Genomic DNA, 18,443 nt, shown 5'->3' on the forward strand with positions numbered 1-18,443 from the left:
AATTACCAGTTTAGAAACTATTTAACAATAATAGAAACTAATTTAGAAACAAAAAAAAAGTTTCTAAAATGGTTTCTAATTTGGTCACTATAACAACTAATTATTTTTAGTCTCGTCTCTAAAATTGGTTTCTATTTCATAATTTTCTTGTAGTGTAGTTACTGAATATGATGTCAAAAAGAAATTGATGTTTTCAAACTTAAACACATAATAATGTAGTAAGTTTTGAGTCACGAGATGACACATGTGCAATATTCCATATAAGTGTGTTAATATAGTTTTCCAATGCACTAAAGAACAAATTCATAGATTTAGCTTCTTTTATTGTATGTCATTGGCCTCGTATTAAGGAACATAAATGGTGTACCATGTAAAACAATTCTCATTACATTAATAATAGGTCTTTGACATAGTAATTTTAGTAGACTTAATTCTTAATAAATGTAACATGTATGACTCCATTTCAGATGAGCCCGATATAGAATGAACTTAGAATCATGAAATAGTTTTTCATTAGATTTTGGATTATAAGTTCGTAACCCTAGCCCATTGCCATTTGGGTGGAGCATATGTACTTTTTTATATTGCAAACTAAGAACTACATTGTAAAGGCTAAAAGAGGGTATCATCAACAAGTTCAATAATATGGTTCATTGATATTTGTGATAGTAGATGCAATGACACATACAAATTACACTTAATTTGATGGATTTGTTTGATATGAAAGGGAACCTTTATTTCAATATCACACCTTGAGAGTTATTTTTTTGGTTTCGTCAAAACATTAATAAATTGATTATTTTTAGATAATAGTAGATAGAAAGACCACTTGTAAGGATAAATGGTTTCCAAACCAAAGTTTAATTGAATTATTTATTTATTTTTGTTGTATAAATATAAATTGAATTAATTATTTTTGTAAAAATTAAATTATTTTTTGTATAAATTAAATTAATGTTTTTGTATAAATTAAAATAATTTTTTTTGTATAATTAAATTTTTTTGTATAAATTAAATTATTTGTTTTTGTATAAATTGTTTTGTATAAAATTAAAGTAACTTTAAATTAAATGAATATATTTTGCATAAATTAAATTAATATTTTTTATATAAATTAAATTATTTTTTAGTTGTATAAATTAAATTAAATTGTTTTTGTATAAATTAAAGAAATTTTTTGTTGGATAAATTAAATGAATTTTTTTATACATTAAATTAATTTATTTGTTGTATAAATTGAATTAAATTTTTAAATTTTTAATTAAATTTTAAATTAAATTAAAATAAAGTTTTATAAAAGCACCTATGCATCGGACGTGGCCAACGCATACTCTACCCTATTTAAACCAAATTTTTCGTTGCCCCGCTCAGTTTCCACTCTCCCAAATCAAAAAACCTAATTTCACTTCTCCTTTTCACACTTTGCCTCCAGTCGTTGCTCACTCCACCGTTTGTCATCGATCCACTCCACCATTTGTCGTTGTCGTCGTCTCCGCTCAACTGCACTATGTCGTCGTGACTGGTTCGGCATTGTTCACCGATTGTCTTCCCTTCTTCTGTTTTGGTCTTCATTTTTTTCTTCTTCTCCATTTCCGCTATAAGTTTTTCTCTCATTCTTCATTTCAGCTTCCACTATTGAGCTCCACCTCCTGCTCCACAACGGTTAGCTTCCATATCCTTCACCGTCTCTGCTCCAACGCCGGAGGTAAACTTTTAAAATTTCATAATTTTTTTATTAATTTTTTTGGGATTACTGTTTTGTTGCTCTGTTGTTGTGTGAATGTGACACACATTTTAACTTAACCAAAACTTAAATTCCTAATGTGTTAGTCATCATACACGTGTATGAAATTAAAATTCCAAAATTTCTGAGCAAGTTAATTCAATATGGACGTATTAAAAATCTTTTAAAATCTACTATAAACTCAATAATTAAGCAAATGTAAAGGATTTGAGAACCTTATTCTACCAAAATATTGCTTCATTATCATTCATAGGTTACCTCAAACTTTTTAAATATGTATTTTTATTTTTAATGATATAACAGTTCTAATTTCTAAGTAAAAGATCAAATTTTTTCATAGATCACATCACTGTTTTTTTTACTTCATGGAATCCATTTTATATTTTCATTTGCACTTTTTTTTATGTAATTGAATTATCCAACATTTTAAGTTTTAGTACTTTTAGTTAATTTCTAAAGTACAATTTTAATTTTAAGTTATGTTTTATATATTTATATTCACTTTGAATATTTGGATGGATGAAATTATCTGAATGAATTTTTTAACTATTTGAATTATTTTTGTATTGTGAATGTAGTGTAGTGTGAATGATAACAATTTGTTATGTTCAATTTTGAATTTGATTGGTTTGGTATTTGTTGTGTCACAGGGTAAAATGGCTAGAACAAAAACTAAATGTTCTTTTTTTGCTGTCATGTATGTGTCGGTCAAGCTTACCCAAGTTTTTATGTTTTTTATATTAATTTGTGCATCGGCCTTTACGTCGGTCAGGCCGACGCAAAATTTGATGTTAATTTTTTTTCCTCTTCGTCAGCCAAATCGACGCATAGGCATTTTTATACATTTGCGTCAGTTTGGCACACGCATAAGCCAACAATATTGTGTCGCTTTTACGTCGACATGACCGACGACATTTTTGTCCGTTTTTCGTTGGCTTGGCTCACGCAATGTGTGTCGCATGCGCTGACCAACGAAAATGTTACTTTGCTTCCACGAGTTTTCTGTCTAATGGTTGGGCGACGTAAATCCAACGATTAGGTGTCGGTTTTTGCTTATTCGCACCTCTTTTTGGTCGATGAAAGATCTTGTTTTCCTTGTCGTGCCAATAAAAAAAATTGATATAGTGGGTTAAAAGTTAGACGCTTTGTCAAATATTATTTTGAAATATTGACTTAAATCAAAGGCACACACAATTGAAAAACATGAGAATGAAGCCCTATGTAATTTGAAAGATATCTACAAGTAACATGTATTAAGCCCACAACAATAACAACCATAAGAAATGAACTTCACGTGGTTAGATTCTAGTTGCATGTAGAGTAATGTATGCATTCCACACCCATAATCCAAACTCATAACCATAAAAATTAAACACAAACTCAACAATGAAATCACCATAACCAAGAACAAACTCACATTTTAACCAAGAACCAAAAATAAACCAATAACATAAATTAGAAGCACTAGTTACTCCAACTTCTACCCAAACATCCACACTAGTTTAGCCAACAAGGAGCCTTGCAAGATTGCAACAAGAACCTCCACATCATCTCACTGTGGCCAACAATGCACCATGGAATGAGGGGATGCACAAGCTAGGAATTTAGGAAAGTTGGAGAAAATGGCCCACGTGGAGAAATGAGACTTGTTTTGGCTCTATAAGCCTTACTTAGCGTCAGCTAAGCCCTAACAACCTCACCTAACATTATACGACGACTAAGTCTCCGCACCCTCCTCTAACACTTGTGACAATTTAGTCATAGCATCCCCTACCCAAGACCTTGCGACGACTAAGCCCTAACATCACATACTTTATTTCTATTTGTGTATTTCTAGGTAACTCATGACTCATACAAAGCTTAGTTGTGTCGCAGTAAAGTGTCTTTCACCGTCTCTAACAATGCCCATAATTGAACCAACGTTATACTTTGGTCTCTACTTTGTTACATTCTTGTAGTGCTACACTTTGAGAATTAAATGAAGAATTATGCATTCATTATCAAAGGAATAACTTAGAATAATATACATTTTATAAAAAAAAAACAATAAGTAGAAGAAGAAAAACATCATGGAAGATATTTGGTGTAGTTAGGCCATGGGATTGCTTTTAAAAGGAAAATTTGATTTTCGCATACCTTCTCAATGTCTCTTTTTAGTTATTTGTTACATCAACACATTTTTAATGTCTCAACTAATTGTTTTATATTTGATGTGTCATAAGGTATTTCTTAATACAAAACATTGTGATAATATACTTTAAATGAGAATCAAATTATTATATATTACACTTAGTCATTGTTTACACTTAGGATAATAAAAGTTGTAGAACTCACATTCCTTCTTTTTAACCAAAAATAAAAGCATTACATTATAGTTGTGCACTCAACGGACATAAAATATGATTGAGTGATATTGGCGAAAAACACTTTACTTTTATCTTCTTCAAGCATTTGTTTGTTACATGAGTCTTTTTCTTCTTTCTTTCTTACCACATTAATATTACAGTGACCCTCCTTGTTTCTTCCTCATCTTTAGTTCAATGAGTGATGTGATTGTTAGAGCTTCAATATAACTTATTCATCAACCACTTACTCATTACTTCATTACATTTGTGAATACGTTTAAGACTCTTGAAACTCCAATTGTTTCACCCATGAACCACTTTAGGGCTGCGAAAGTGACCTTGAGTTGTCAAACCTTTTTATAACTTTTTGACAAAGTTGTGAAGGTGTCAAAACTCTAACCTTCTCATCCATCAATATCCAGGATTTAGCTTGAGGTAAGCTTCTCCACACTATGTCTTGGCTATTGGCTAGATAACATATTGGTTGATATTTTTATGAGTTAACAAGTTAACATTGTTTGAGTTGTGTGTGATGATTGTCATGCATAAGTGCTCTTATCATATATATGAACACACAACATATAAACATAATCAATTGCATCCTTCCCCTGTGTTAATTCAGTGAAGTTGCTCTTACTACCCTCAATCCTTGACTTAATGGAATTTACACTTTCAAGTTCAACAATGGATACCCTTAAACAAGGGTGAAAAAAGGAAAAAAAATCCTTCTGAAATCACTATAAACATTTAATAGCATTGACATCCATTAATCCATCAAATATAATAATACTACAGGACTTAAACTTATATTAATACTGAAGCATGCAATTACAAACATGACCCTCGTGAGACTTGGGATGCTATTATTTCAAACTAACACCTATGCATGATCAACGAATCTAACAGTGCAACACTGGCAACAAAATTTAAAGCTTTAAACCAATCCATTTTCTGCATGATATGCATGATTTTCATTTTTTGTTATTATTTTCTATGTACAATGTTTCCTTTGCAAATGAAAGCTAGCTAGTAAGTCCATTCCTTTGGGAGAAATATCTCTGGAGAAGAACTTCGATTCTGAGAAGTAAAACTACATTGCTTGGACGCATCTTTCTGACCACTTTTCGTTTCTATTGAGTTATTGTTGCATGCCTCTCTGCATATTATTGGGTTATATCTCTGAACTGCAACCAGATCAAAGGCCAGGGTAATTAACTTTTCTCTCAAGAATATCACTGTGAAAAATACAAAATTTATAAGGGTAGTTCCTGTACAAATATATCTAATACCTTGCGGTGGTGAAATCTGCACACCTAATGTACGGGCATTAAGATTTAGAGCTTGAACAACACGAGCTGGAAGAAGGACAGGAGCACAAGCTGCAAAACAATTAGGTGTATAAATAAATACAAATTAGGCAAGTGGAAACATTCAAGCTGCAACATTGACTTTGACCATGTTGTTTCATGTTAGAATTCGAGACATACACATGCATAAATTTGGAATATGTATACGCAATAATTAGTAATCATTACAGATAAATTCTTTGATGGAGGCAAAATTCAAAAACTTGTCATACATATTAATTTATAATTGAATTTAAAATCTCTCATCTTTAAACAACAGAAAATATATGTGATTCAGATAATTGAATTTCATTGGCTCTATATGTAATCACTAAAAGCAAATTATATTATGCATCATGACTACGTAATTGTTGACATGATGAATTTCAGTATTCACCTAGAAAAAACACAATTCATTTTGGATGCAAGAATTTTTAATTTTTCTGAAAGTAGTCCAGGCACAAATGCACATATATATTTCATTGCAAGGAAATACAAGTTCTCTAACCTGGCCTCTTGCTTGGTTGAAAGTTTGTGCCTGCTCTTTGTGGTAAGAATACACCAGTGCCACAGGATCTTTGGGCGGATCCCAAGAAAATAACTCGCATTCCTGGTCCACCATTGGCAAGTTTTGGTCTTGTATACGAAGATCTTGAGGTAGATTTTGAGAACTAGAAAGGACATTTCAGTGAAAGAACAGAGTGAAGAAACTATTAGTTAGGTATATAAAAATAAAATTCTAAATACGTAGTAGTGAAGTACGTTCGATGAGTGTGTAGGAACAAATTATCCATATATGAATAGATACCGAATCTCGTTTCTTTTTAGTGTTTCACCCGATCTTGTTGATTTTTTACAGTCACAGTCACACTTCCTCCGAATTCCATACACCAGATTGAGTGCGTGCATATTGAAATGTACTAATTTAATGTGCTTTAGAACTTTTCTGGTAAGCCACTAACTAAAGTTACTGCCTAATCTTTATGTGAATCTTTTCGGTTTCAACTTTTGTTTAAGAAATTCAAGTAATTTTGAGAAAGTAATTAAAATGCAAAAGGAGCCTATACTGCTAATTGCCAAATCTTCAAATCATATGTAGCTGGTCAAATGCCCTGAATATAACGATGTTGTTTGATTAATCATATGCCACTTGTGGGACAAGTGGAACACATGTACACTTCTTTTAAAGTACCATGCTACAACCTAATCAATCTTTAAGCCTACTTGCTAATCTACCTAATCATATACCCTTCTCTCAAATTCATATATATATATATATATATATATATATATATATATATACCCTGCATTTTCCTACCAACTTTTACACACAGACAAAAAAAGAGGTATCGTGTGTTGCAGACTCTGTCTCATGAACCCCAGCAGCCATAAGCAAAGATGAATCAAATGGATGCAACTAAGTAAAGCATTTACCTGCGGTTTTGGTTCTCCAGGTGATTTCTGATGACCAAGTTGACGCATTTGGTGATGGTTTTGGACCTTCTGGTATCGGTTTCTCATACATTCCTGAAGATCAATTGAAGCACATATATAACCCAATTCGCTAGTTGTCGAATTACTAGAAACTACATCATAAATTATAAATGAAATCCAAAAGTAGAAAGCAAGACACGTGAGCAAAGGAAGAGAAGAAGGAAAAAGATGAAGAAGAGAAAAAAGATATAACCTTAGTGCCGCATGCCTCGTCCAGAACATGAGAGGGTAACCAGAGCATTCCTTCTTCAAAACCCACTTCACCATCGTCATGCATAGCAGCCATGGGCACAGAGAAAGAGAAAGAAACCTTGGTTATAGCGGTTGATTTTCGAAGACAGTTCAGTTTTGGTACCTTATTCTGAAACGGTTGAGACTTGAGAGGCTTTTAAAGCTTCGCTTCCGCACTGCAATGCAACAAACTGCATAACTTACGTGGCGTTAGTGGGTGAGCATCTGCAGTTTTCTACGTAGACACAGCCACTACGCTCCTTAGACCACGCGTGCTTTCTGCATGCGGTTGTCTACTACCACCCAACCTTAAAAACGACAGTCGTTTAGTTGCGCGTGTGTTCACGTGGTGTTGGCGTTGAGGTCCTTGATGGAATAAGGAGGGAGATTTGGGTCATTTGATGACAACGTTGGTGTCTTTGGGTCTATACGTGGATGTGGTTGGGTTGGGTAAACCCCTCCACGTATCTAGTTGTTGCAGTTACTCGTTCTCTTTTCTAATGTGTTTTTGGTCATCTTCTTAGTTTGTTATTTTGGTCATCAACCTTAATAATCCCAGTTTGACTTTTATAAAAAATATAAAAAAAAAGTAATACACACTGATGAATGGTTTTAGTCAAAGAAAAACGTAAAATAAAGCATTCGTATGTTATCTGAGTTTTTTGTACGTACGTGAAGGCTCTCAACTAACTTTCTAAACCACCACACCAAAATTCTCCCACATTTTTAAATTATTGATTGTCTATGTCTCCCTCCATTTTAAGGTTTTTCTTTTTATTTCTATATATTTCCTTTCTTCTTTTATGCCTTTCATTTTATATTCCACCCACTTTGGAGATATGGACCTTCTTTAATATTTATTATTTATTGAGGATATCGATAAATCAATATTAAATCATATGTGTCCTATCTAATTCAGAGTGAACTGTTTATACACTAATAGTGTAAAAAAAATTATTATCTCCAATTATAAATTCTTACGTTACAACAAATTTGATAGTTTTTATGATTACCTTAAGAATATATCAATTTTTTTTTATCGTGCCACATTTTTTTTTCTCAAATCCATTAGACACTAACACGTTACATAACTACAACTATAGTTGATTTGCAAAAAATTTACTTATATTTTGAATGATACTCTTTAAACTTTTTTTTAATCAATAGTTTTCAATAGTTTTTCTCAACCTAATTTTTTCAACGTTACATTTCCATTCAACTCAATTAAGTGCAATTATTACATAATCACTTGCATATAACAATTGAAAATTTAAAGACATTTTTACCCATACAAGAAATTTTAAAATATTATTTAAAGAAGGAAGCTAATTTCAAAATATATATATATATATATATATATATATATATCATTGGTAATTTACCAGAATAGTGTTTATAAAAATCGTCAATCTTGATTCTTAATTAGTGTAATTTTATTAAAAAATAGTATTAAAATATTATATAACCTTATTTACAAAATAAATTATTTAGTTATCTAGCAATAAATATTTTATTTTAGTTATCCATACTCTATACATATAATTGTTTTTTGTTGTATAAATTTATTTTTCTATTTTATATTTATATCAATATTTTATTTTATTATTTTATTTTGGTTATTTCGTCATTTTATAATTACTTCAATTTAAAACTAAAAAAATAGTTAATATTAAATTTGAAATAAGTGTTTGAGATGTGCATTACATTTATTATTCCTAATTACTCTCCACTATTGTAGCAATTTTAAAATTTATTTAAGAAAGAGTTGTTATAATTCTCCACTACACATAAACCACTTATCTTACTTTCCACTTTCTCTCTTTTTCCTTCCACATACCTACTTTCCACATTCTTTTTCTACCATACTGAAGAGAAAAAAGATAATGATTTTACATGATTATGATAATGATATTTTTTATTCATAATATACTATAAATTTATATTGTTAATATAAGTGTGTAAATAATAACATTATTTATTCGAATTTTAATATTAAACATAGATATATATATAAATGATAAAAATAAAAAATGCAGATACACATACGTGAGCGCCTGTGAGCCCGCTAGTAATAATAATAATAATAATAAATATATATATAATAATAATAAATAAATAAATAATAATAATAATAATAAAATAATAAAGATACACATTAATAACAAAAATAAAAAATATAGATACACAATAATGATAGAAATAAAAAACTAGATATATAACATTAATAAAAAAATACGAATACTAAGAAAAATAAAAAATACAGATACATGGCGCTTGTGTTTCCACTAGTGTTAAGATAATGAGTTTATTTTAATATATCCAAAAGTTTCATAACACTTAAAAAAATCCATATCGACAATAATTTATAAAAAATTGTGAGAGGAGCGTCAAATTGTAAAGGAAACAAAAATTATCTCAATAAATAAAGCAAAAATATTCCCTATCGAAATAAATAAAAAAATGAATTTCACAAGTAAAACTAATCATACAATCTATTCTTTTCATTCATTGATTTATAAAATATAACAAAAACTTCAAATTTTAAAATAAACAATGTTTTAAATACAATAATTAACTCTTCCCATGTTATTTTAATGAAGTTCATAACACAGTTAATGCACATTATTATGTGAGATATGAGGAGAGAATAAATTGATGATTACACGTGAATCAATCACAACTTATAACAAGAGACAGATAAATCATAACAAATGACAATAAATTATTGACAACGTGTATATTCATTCAATCACAACATAGCATAATAATCAATATTAATGGTAATGATATTGTAAATGGGATTTTTGTGAAGCAGTTAATTAATCCCATTAAGAAGCACTAGATCATTAGAAAAGTTGATACATGAACATTTAGAAGATTTACCATTATGCTATGGATAATGGTTGCGGTGGCACTGAATCAATAAGGTTGAGTTTCTTAGGTACGTATGCCCAAAATTAATATATTTCACACATCAAAGGGTTGCAAAATTCTGACAAGTTGGGCTTAATCCCCCAATTTGGGCTTAACCCCCAATGTACCGAGGCTTTTACTTTTTGCACCCCATTATCACTAACCGCACTCCCACACTAACAGAAAATGGTTAAAATACCCTTCTCATTGCACCACATCATCATTACACCATGATAAAAAAAAACTAATTCCTAAAAACTCATTCTAAATAACATCATTTACATTCCAAAAAAAGCCATTCAAGAAATTTTGTCTAAAAAACTCGTTCCAAAAAACTCATTCATTTAATGTGTTTCGAATATTTGTTCTAAAACTTATGTTCTAAAAATTCTATTCTGGAAATTCTATTCCGAAGTTCCGAAATCATATTCTAGAAATTCCAAAAAAACTTGTTCTGAAAAATTTCTAGAACAAAAAAATCCTGAAATCACTTTTCATTTTAAAAAATATAGGAGTGCAATTAGAAATTTTGGTAGTGGAGGAAGAATTTGCCATGTAACGAAAGCAAAACGTGATATGTTGTCCGCGTAACATTTTAATGGCGTGAATTGATTGAAGTATTCAACCGGATTATCTACTGATTCTAACTACAAAATCAAGGTTCAGTCAAAATTGGTATCAAAATTGGTGTTGCCAAGTTGGGTTGCATCACAAACATACAAATGGAACGCATTCAAAGCGTTCAAAGTCTTCCACTCAATCTTCAAGAGGCATTGGCGCATGAACAGAAATGGAACGTTCCATTTTCCTTGGTTCATGCCTTTAAACAGAACAAAATTGGCTGCTTTCCATGCACTGCACATAAAATAGAGCTCACATTAAGCTACGTCCCATACTATCTCACCAACCAAACACTACGTAAGACTCCTTTATTTGGTGCTAGGCTTAGGACGAAATCCTTGAAACATCACTCACACACATTTTACTGGTTAGATCCAATAATCTCTGAGTCTCTTCATCCAACTTCACATTGTCCTTTCTCATCCTCTCTGCGACAATGAGAGGCATTTTACCAGCTGTTGCATAAACTTTGAGAAATAGATTATATATATCAGTATTCACATGACCAGCATTCCTAAGGATAACTAACAACTGATCTGCTCCTTGAGTATGAGCTTGCTTCTCAATGATTTTAAATGCTTCCTGCACTAATCTTTGATCCAGCCTCCATTTGTTCACACTAGAAATAGCTTTACTAAAATAATCGAGAAATTTTTCCACATCCTTCCTTTTCAAATACCCCCATGTAAATAGCTCCCATGTAGTGTAACAAGGAATGACACCCTTTTGCACTATTTGATTACAAAAACTTTCAGCTAATTCCATCTGGTCTTGGTTAATGTATGAAGCAAGAAGTATGTTTGAAACTCTGACATCATTGGTCCCAGAAACAGACTCCCATTCCCTATAAAGATCCTCAGCTCCAGCAATGTCTCCAAGCTTCACCATTGAGGATATTATGCAAATATACTCATTATCATTCATTTTGCGAAAGGAGGCTTTCATTTTCTTCCATATTCGATTAACGTCATCTTTATTCCCCATGTTTGTATGCAAGCTAAGGAGGGAGGAAAATGCAACTCGAGTTTTCCTAGAGGTCCTATTCTCCATCTCTTTCACAGTAGATCCGGCTTTCTCAATGCTAGCACTTTTTATGTACAAATTGGTCAGGGTACTGTATGTTACCCAGTCCGGATCTATTTTTGTCTTCTTCAACTCAAGCAGTACTCTTTCTGCTGTTTCAACATCATTCTGCGAGGCACAAGCAGTTAACCATAAATTGAAAGTGACAACATCAGGAGAAGTGTTCATCTTTAATTCCTGAATAATTTTAGGAACTTTTTCTAACTTTCCATTCGATATGTAGAGAGTTAACATATGATTATAAGGAAGAGGACATCTCAAAAAGTCACATTCTGACATTTTCAACATGAGGGCCTCAGCTTTGTCAACCAAATTATTTTGGACATAGGAATGGAGAAGTGCGGAGCAGGTTTGCTGGCCCCTCATACGATCAGGAAGATCCTCAAAGAAATTTTCCGCACTCTCTAAACCCCGAACTTTAGTTATCAAGTCCAAGTGGACAGCATAGTCACCTGGCACCAGCTTGATATCTTTCTGCAAGGTCATCCATTCACATACCTACAGAAACAAAAAGGATCAACCCTTTTAAATTCAAGGCCAGTAAAAAAATCACACCAATTAATCCCCCAAAGCCTAGATAACTTGGTTGAGGCATTTGAAATTGCAAGTAAGCGGGTTTCAAGAAATATTGTTGGAACATCTTTTTCCCCTACTCTTCCCCTAGCAGGGTCTAATACCAAAATAAGAACAGAATTGCTGCACCGAATAAATGAAGCAAATTATAATTCATGCATTTTCAGTTAAGAGACTTTTAAAGCAATCAACTAAACGTGTGTTTGAACCAGTGTTTAAAAAATTATTTTGACTGAAATAGAATTTGCAAAATTGACCAAGGTTAAAATTAATTATGAAAATAAGTTAAAAGTGAATCTCAAATTAAAAACTATCCAAAGTTCTTTTAACTCAAAATCATTTTTAAACAAAAGACGTGAACATTCAACTAAAACCAAACACACACTAAAATAGTGAATACCAACAAGCACTAGTATGTGTAACTTAAAATTAGTACTGCAAATTCAACATTCTTACATATACCAAGCATAAAACTTTTCTAGACCAGTAACCAAAGGAAAACCAGTAGTGTATCTCTCATGATTCAGGATTCAATATATTAATAGGTTAAAGCTAACATATATTACAGAGTCCAAGGGATGATGAACCAACCTCAAGTGCGTGTTTATAGCGCTTTTCCCTGCGAAGCTCTCGAACAATGCGATTGAGCTGATATTTGCGGGGTGGCGCGCGACCCTCCTCCTTCCACTTATTGATGACGATAACGGCACTACGTTTCGGGTACACAAGGCTCAGAAGCCTCCGCCCTAGAGTATCTCCACCGCTGCTAGAACTGGCTGCGGCGGCACGAACAGGCACGGCAGCCGCGGAAAAGTGGCGAATGACGGCGAGAAAACGCAGTAACGTTCCCCTTTTACTCCACTGCATCATAATCAATGAGTTGATTTGAGCTCCTAAACCCTAACAGGAAATGAGTTTCCATTGTCCTTGGCTATTTTATTTTCTTCTGCAATTTCAGTTTTTTTTTTTGCAATATTGTAACTCACACGTGGATCAAGATGTGTTCAGGAATTCCGTCGTTAGCACAAAAATCAAGGTATAATATATTTTAAAAAAAAAATTAATAAATTATTAATGCAAAAAATACTACTAACTAATTAATATTACTTTATATATGAATTTTAAATTTTTTAAAAATTATTATAAAATTAAGATAATAATTTTATGATAATTTATTCTTAGATAACAGTATAAAAATAATTTGTAATACATTTTTTATTTAGTTTTAATAAAATTTATTATTTCTAGAAGTGAAAATGTGATTAGAAAATAAAAATATTGAAGGATCTACTTATATAATTGAACCAACCCCTATGCCAAGTGTATGACACACCTTAAAAGCTAATGTGATAATCACATGCATTTACGAAATGCATTATTTCTTGACATAGAAATGACATGTCTTAGACTTGGGGTTTGATATATCTTGAAATATATTCGTGATAAGTTCCGATATATTGATACCGTCTGATAGTAAGACACATTTGATGTTGCAGACGTGACAGAGTGAGATTGTGTTTGGTAACGTGACAAATTAAAAATAAGATAGTAATGTGAATTAACAGTAAGACGCAAGCTTTAAATTAGGGGGAAAAGAATATATGACACCGGTTCTTTGTAACAACAGGTGTAATATATTATTTTTTTATTCAGAACATATTACATCAGTTAAAACCAATATATGGCTCATATTCAAAAAGCTTCTAGAATTTGTTTTCATGAAAAGTGGGTGGCCATAAACGTCACGTAAGTAACCACTTACAGACACACGGGTAAACAGTTTTGTGTGTGCTAGTACACGTGAAGGAACTTGTGGTTGGGTAACTAGTTCTGGTAGGGTGGGTATCCAGTTCTGTCATGGGTGTAATATATGGCCCATATTATATCGATTAAACCATCCAACTAGTGTAATATATGACCCATATTAAAAAAATTGATTTTTTTTTTCATGAAGAGTGGGTGGTCATAAACGTTACATAAGTAACCACTTACAGACACACGGGTAACCAGTTATGATAGGGTGGGTATTCAGTTCTACCATGGCTGTAATATATGACTCATATTACACCGGTTAAACCATCCAACCGGTGTAATATATGACCCATATTAAAAAAAATGATTTTTTTCATGAAGAGTGGGTGACCATAAACGTCATAGAAGTAACCACTTACAAGCACACAGGTAACCAATTTTGCGTGTGTCAGTACATGTGGAGGAACTTGTGGTAGGGTGGGTGTAATATATGACCCATATTACACCGATTAAGCCATCTAACCGGTGTAATATATGGCGCAACAAACACAAAAGTAGCAACGATCGCACAAGAAAGATGTTTATGGTTTGTGTTTCGCTTGTTTTATTGCTTGGTTTGTGCTTCTCGCTGCTTCTTTCTCCATCCCTCCATCTGACGAGGTCGCTGCTGTTGGGTCTATTAGTGTCTAAGTTCAAGAGGGGAGGGGTGAATTGAGCTTATAAAATTTTCGCAAGAACACACAATTTTTCAGTATTCCAGAGGCAAAAAGAACAGATTGGTTTTACATGAAACAGATTGATTCTTCAGAGCAGTCTTGGCACAATTTGAATTTTGTTCAATGTAAAATTGTGTTCAACAAAGAATTATAACAGAACCAGATCATCTTAATATTGTGAGGATGAGGGATACAGCTATGCTTAGGAATCAATCAAAAGTTACACAACACAAGATTTCAGGAAGTATGATCCTTTCTTAGGTTTTAATGAATGATCAGTTTGTTCACAATTCACTTAAAACATTATATGCAGAAACCTTGTATATGATCAGAAAACTTCAACAAATCAGGAAGAACAGTTTTCACTTAACCCAGAATTAACAGATTCAATTTAAAAAGAACAGATTTAGTTCTTGACAGAATTAAGCAAAAACCAGAAAAGAGTGCAGGGATGAGAATACAAGATACACACGTTTTTATACTGGTTCACTCATACAGAGCTACATCCAGTCTCACCTTACCCCAAGGTGGAATTCACTAAAAACAGTGTCAATCACTTACAAAACCAGCAGTTCTTGAACACTACAAGAACAATACACACAATGCTGAAAAACCCTATTTCAGCACACCTTGCACTCCAAGAAACCCTATCAAGGAGTGACTAACACTTACACCTTTACACAACAGAATAAAGGAAAGATTACACCTGAAAAGAAGATGCAAGAACTCAAAACCAGTAGTTCAATTTGCTGCAGAACTGCACCAGCACCTTCACCAAGATTCAAAGGTTTCCTAGAACAAGCACACTTGAAAATCTCTTTGGAAAACCTTTCAAAAACTCTTTCAATCCTTCTTCTCACATGGAAATTGATTGATCTCTGTCAAAAGCGTAATTCCTCAGCACTTCTTCATGTGAGAGAGTTATTGTTTATATAGAAAACAGTTTCTAACTTCTTTTCAAAAAACAGTTGAAAAGCAGTTAAGAAAACAACAGATTCAGTTTTGAACTTAACAGATTTATTTTGTAAAAACTGCCAACTCAGCTTAACAGAAATAACTGTCTGAGTGGTACCTTTGGTGCCCTAACTAACTTGTGAAAAACCTTTCAGCAGACCAAAGAATAAACCTGTTCTTTCACAGTAAAACAGATTAAAGTATAGCATATAGGCCAGCTCAGCTTAACTGAAATAACGAACTGAGCTTTCCCTTGGTGCCTTAACAGAAATTTAGAAAAGCCTTTTAACAGAGAAGAAATAAACAGATTCTTTCTCCATAAAACAGATTTATTTGTGTACTGTTTTAAAACTGTTAAAACCATTTTAAAAAGCTTTTCAAAAACTATTTAACGAAAGCCTTTTTAACAGAGAAGAAATAAACAGATTCTTTCTCCATAAAACAGATTTATTTGTGTACTGTTTTAAAACTGTTAAAAACATTTCAAAAGGCTTTTCAAAAACCATTTAACCACATCATGTGCTTGATCTAGACTTGGTTAGGCATCTAGGATAGGTTACACAGCAAAAGGCAATCATACACACTTACAAGCCTAATTACAAATGAATCTAAAAACCTATTACAATCTTCAAAGCACTCAAGCCATTTTCTTCATCAAACACACATCAAGCCTTGGTAGGGAAGAAGCTTCCTCCAGCTTCAACAGCTGCTTCTTTCTCCCTTTTATTCAACCTTCCTCCAGCTTCATAATGTGCCTTCTGCTCATCTGTGAGTGTGTCCAGCCTGCTTAGCACCTGTCTTTCAAACATAGACAGAGGTTCACCTCTGTACTCAGGTGCCTCATATGCAACTATTGCATTCTGACTAGTGGCAGCAACATCTTCATGTTCAGCAGAATGTACTGGTGATTCGTCCATGTGTTGCACACCATCAGCATTTTCTTCTTCTTCATTTCCTTGAGGAGCAGCTTCTTGCTCAGCCCTTTGTCCAGCATTCCTTCTAAAAACCCAGCCATCTTCATCCTTGTAGAATCCCATTTTCATGAGTGTGGAGTTATCTATTTCACTTGCAGCCTTAATAGAGTCATTCCTCTCATTGGTAGTGTCCACTTAAGCTGCATGATACCTAGCTACTGGTTCAGTGGGATTCCTCACACAGCTTCTATAAAATTGCAATTTGTTGAATCCTTGAATTCCAGCAGTGTTTCCTTTGCTCACTTTCAGTCCTGAATATTTGATTCCACCCACACTGCTCCAGATTTCCCTAGTGATCTTCAGCTTCACTCCTTTTACATGGGAAACCATATTTTTACCCTCTTGTTCAAGGTTGCAGTAGAACACCTTCACAAGGTCTGGATAAACATTTCCATTCATCTCCAGAAATCCTTTCAGCTTTTGATGCTTGAGCAAGTCTTTGGCTTCTATCAGATTCTCCTCTCTCAGCCATGAGAACTCAAGCAGCTTGGGTACATTGATTTGCTTCCTGCCAGTCTCATGTATGAACCTTGTCATTGCCTCTGAATCTCCAGCAAACCAGTTTTCCAAGATACCTTGGCTGCTTTGAGATTGCTCCTTGGATTTCTTCTTTCTATGTGAGGCGGATGCCATGCTTAATCTGTTTTTCCCTGCATCAATATATTACCATACAATTCTAGAAGAAACAATATTACAGATTATTATTCAAAAGCAGAAACAAAACCTGTGGTGAAGCAATGTGCACCTGGACAGCTTATAGTGCAAGTGAGATGGTGTGAGAGACGAGCTAAATTGTGCTAGGTTTATATAGGATTGTTAAACCAAAAATTGAAAAGCACAAATTTTAATTCAGGGCAATGTAATCAGATTTTGGAAATAATGAATTTTGAAGAAAAATCAAATCCCACAGATATGCTGCAGATTTTATTCCAATGGTGCAGCAGGTTCAGGTGTGGATTCACGTAGGAATATCTTGGAACCTGATTTTGGTACATCAAATCTGTTGCATCTACACAAAATCCAATTAGTTAGGATACCCACACACTAATTTGCATGGATCTGCTGGTCAATAACCGTAAAAGCAGTCAATAATAAAGTGAGAGAGAGAAAAATAAATCTTTCTCTTTCCTAGTCACAGCTGTGATTTCTGAAACAGAGAACGAAACATGTTAAAACATAAAACAACAGATTGAAATTTTCACTGCAGAGGACAATTCAAGCTAATAATACCCAATGCATTTAAAAGAAAGTGAAACCTGTCTTTAGCAAGTGGTTTAGTGAACAGACCAGCTAGTTGAAATTCAGTACCAATGAATTGTATATCACATGTTCCATTAGCTATATGTTCTCTTAGAAAGTGATGTCTAATTTCAATGTGCTTAGTTCTTGAGTGCATGACAGGATTCTTAGACAGATTTATGGCACTTGTATTATCACAATTTATAGGTATGTTATTTAACAGAATACCAAAATCACTTAGCTGCTGCCTTAGCCATAAGGTTTGAGCACAACAACTTCCAACAGCTATGTATTCTGCTTCTGCTGTGGAGAGAGCAACACAAGCTTGCTTCTTGCAATGCCAAGAGATTAGACTTGATCCAAGCATGTGACAAGTCCCACTTGTGCTCTTCCTATCAACTTTGCAACCTGCAAAATCAGAATCTGAAAAACCAATCAAATTCAGAGATACCTTGTTA

The 18,443-nt window shown here is 33.0% G+C and overlaps 2 protein-coding genes and 1 long non-coding RNA gene across 5 annotated transcripts; 1 reads left to right on the forward strand and 2 right to left on the reverse strand.

Moving 5' to 3' along the window:
- Positions 1–1,369: 1,369 nt before the first annotated feature.
- On the forward strand, positions 1,370–7,686 carry LOC137829706 (uncharacterized). Of its 2 annotated transcripts, none has more exons than XR_011084064.1 (3): positions 1,370–1,522; positions 1,627–1,705; positions 6,890–7,686. It is a non-coding gene; the product is annotated as an uncharacterized lncRNA (long non-coding RNA). The 2 variants fall into 2 exon arrangements; XR_011084063.1 differs by lacking the exon at positions 6,890–7,686 and adding an exon at positions 2,395–2,883.
- LOC137829705 (uncharacterized) lies at positions 4,832–7,256 on the reverse strand. 2 transcript variants are annotated; one of them, XM_068636589.1, is made up of 5 exons: positions 7,123–7,256; positions 6,870–6,962; positions 5,944–6,106; positions 5,379–5,468; positions 4,832–5,273 (listed from the first exon to the last, which is right to left on the reverse strand). In XM_068636589.1, exons 1-5 carry the CDS (start codon positions 7,213–7,215, stop codon positions 5,116–5,118), a joined length of 597 nt encoding a protein of 198 aa, XP_068492690.1. In that variant the 5' UTR covers positions 7,216–7,256; the 3' UTR covers positions 4,832–5,115. The 2 variants fall into 2 exon arrangements, with proteins under 2 accessions (XP_068492690.1, XP_068492689.1); XM_068636588.1 differs by having other exon boundaries at positions 4,866–5,468.
- A 2,980-nt stretch (positions 7,687–10,666) lies between the features above and the next one.
- Positions 10,667–13,356, reverse strand: LOC137829707 (pentatricopeptide repeat-containing protein At4g02820, mitochondrial). The gene is made up of 2 exons (XM_068636590.1): positions 12,942–13,356; positions 10,667–12,275 (listed from the first exon to the last, which is right to left on the reverse strand). The coding sequence occupies exons 1-2, from the start codon at positions 13,218–13,220 to the stop codon at positions 11,019–11,021; spliced, it is 1,536 nt and encodes a 511-aa protein (XP_068492691.1). The 5' UTR covers positions 13,221–13,356; the 3' UTR covers positions 10,667–11,018.
- Positions 13,357–18,443: the final 5,087 nt, after the last annotated feature.

This window comes from Phaseolus vulgaris, chromosome 7, assembly GCF_000499845.2.
Source record: "Phaseolus vulgaris cultivar G19833 chromosome 7, P. vulgaris v2.0, whole genome shotgun sequence".
In the NCBI taxonomy this organism is placed as follows: domain Eukaryota; kingdom Viridiplantae; phylum Streptophyta; class Magnoliopsida; order Fabales; family Fabaceae; genus Phaseolus; species Phaseolus vulgaris.

Coding starts and splice junctions, on each gene's coding strand:
- LOC137829705 (XM_068636588.1), bottom strand. CDS start 7,215: ATGGCTGCTATGCATGACGATGGTGAAGTGGGTTTTGAAGAAGGAATG. Junction 6,963..7,122: donor ACGAGGCATGCGGCACTAAG/GTTATATCTTTT, acceptor ATTGATCTTCAG/GAATGTATGAGAAACCGATA. Junction 5,469..5,943: donor TCAACCAAGCAAGAGGCCAG/GTTAGAGAACTT, acceptor ATTGTTTTGCAG/CTTGTGCTCCTGTCCTTCTT.
- LOC137829707 (XM_068636590.1), bottom strand. CDS start 13,220: ATGATGCAGTGGAGTAAAAGGGGAACGTTACTGCGTTTTCTCGCCGTC. Junction 12,276..12,941: donor GCTATAAACACGCACTTGAG/GTTGGTTCATCA, acceptor TTGTTTCTGTAG/GTATGTGAATGGATGACCTT.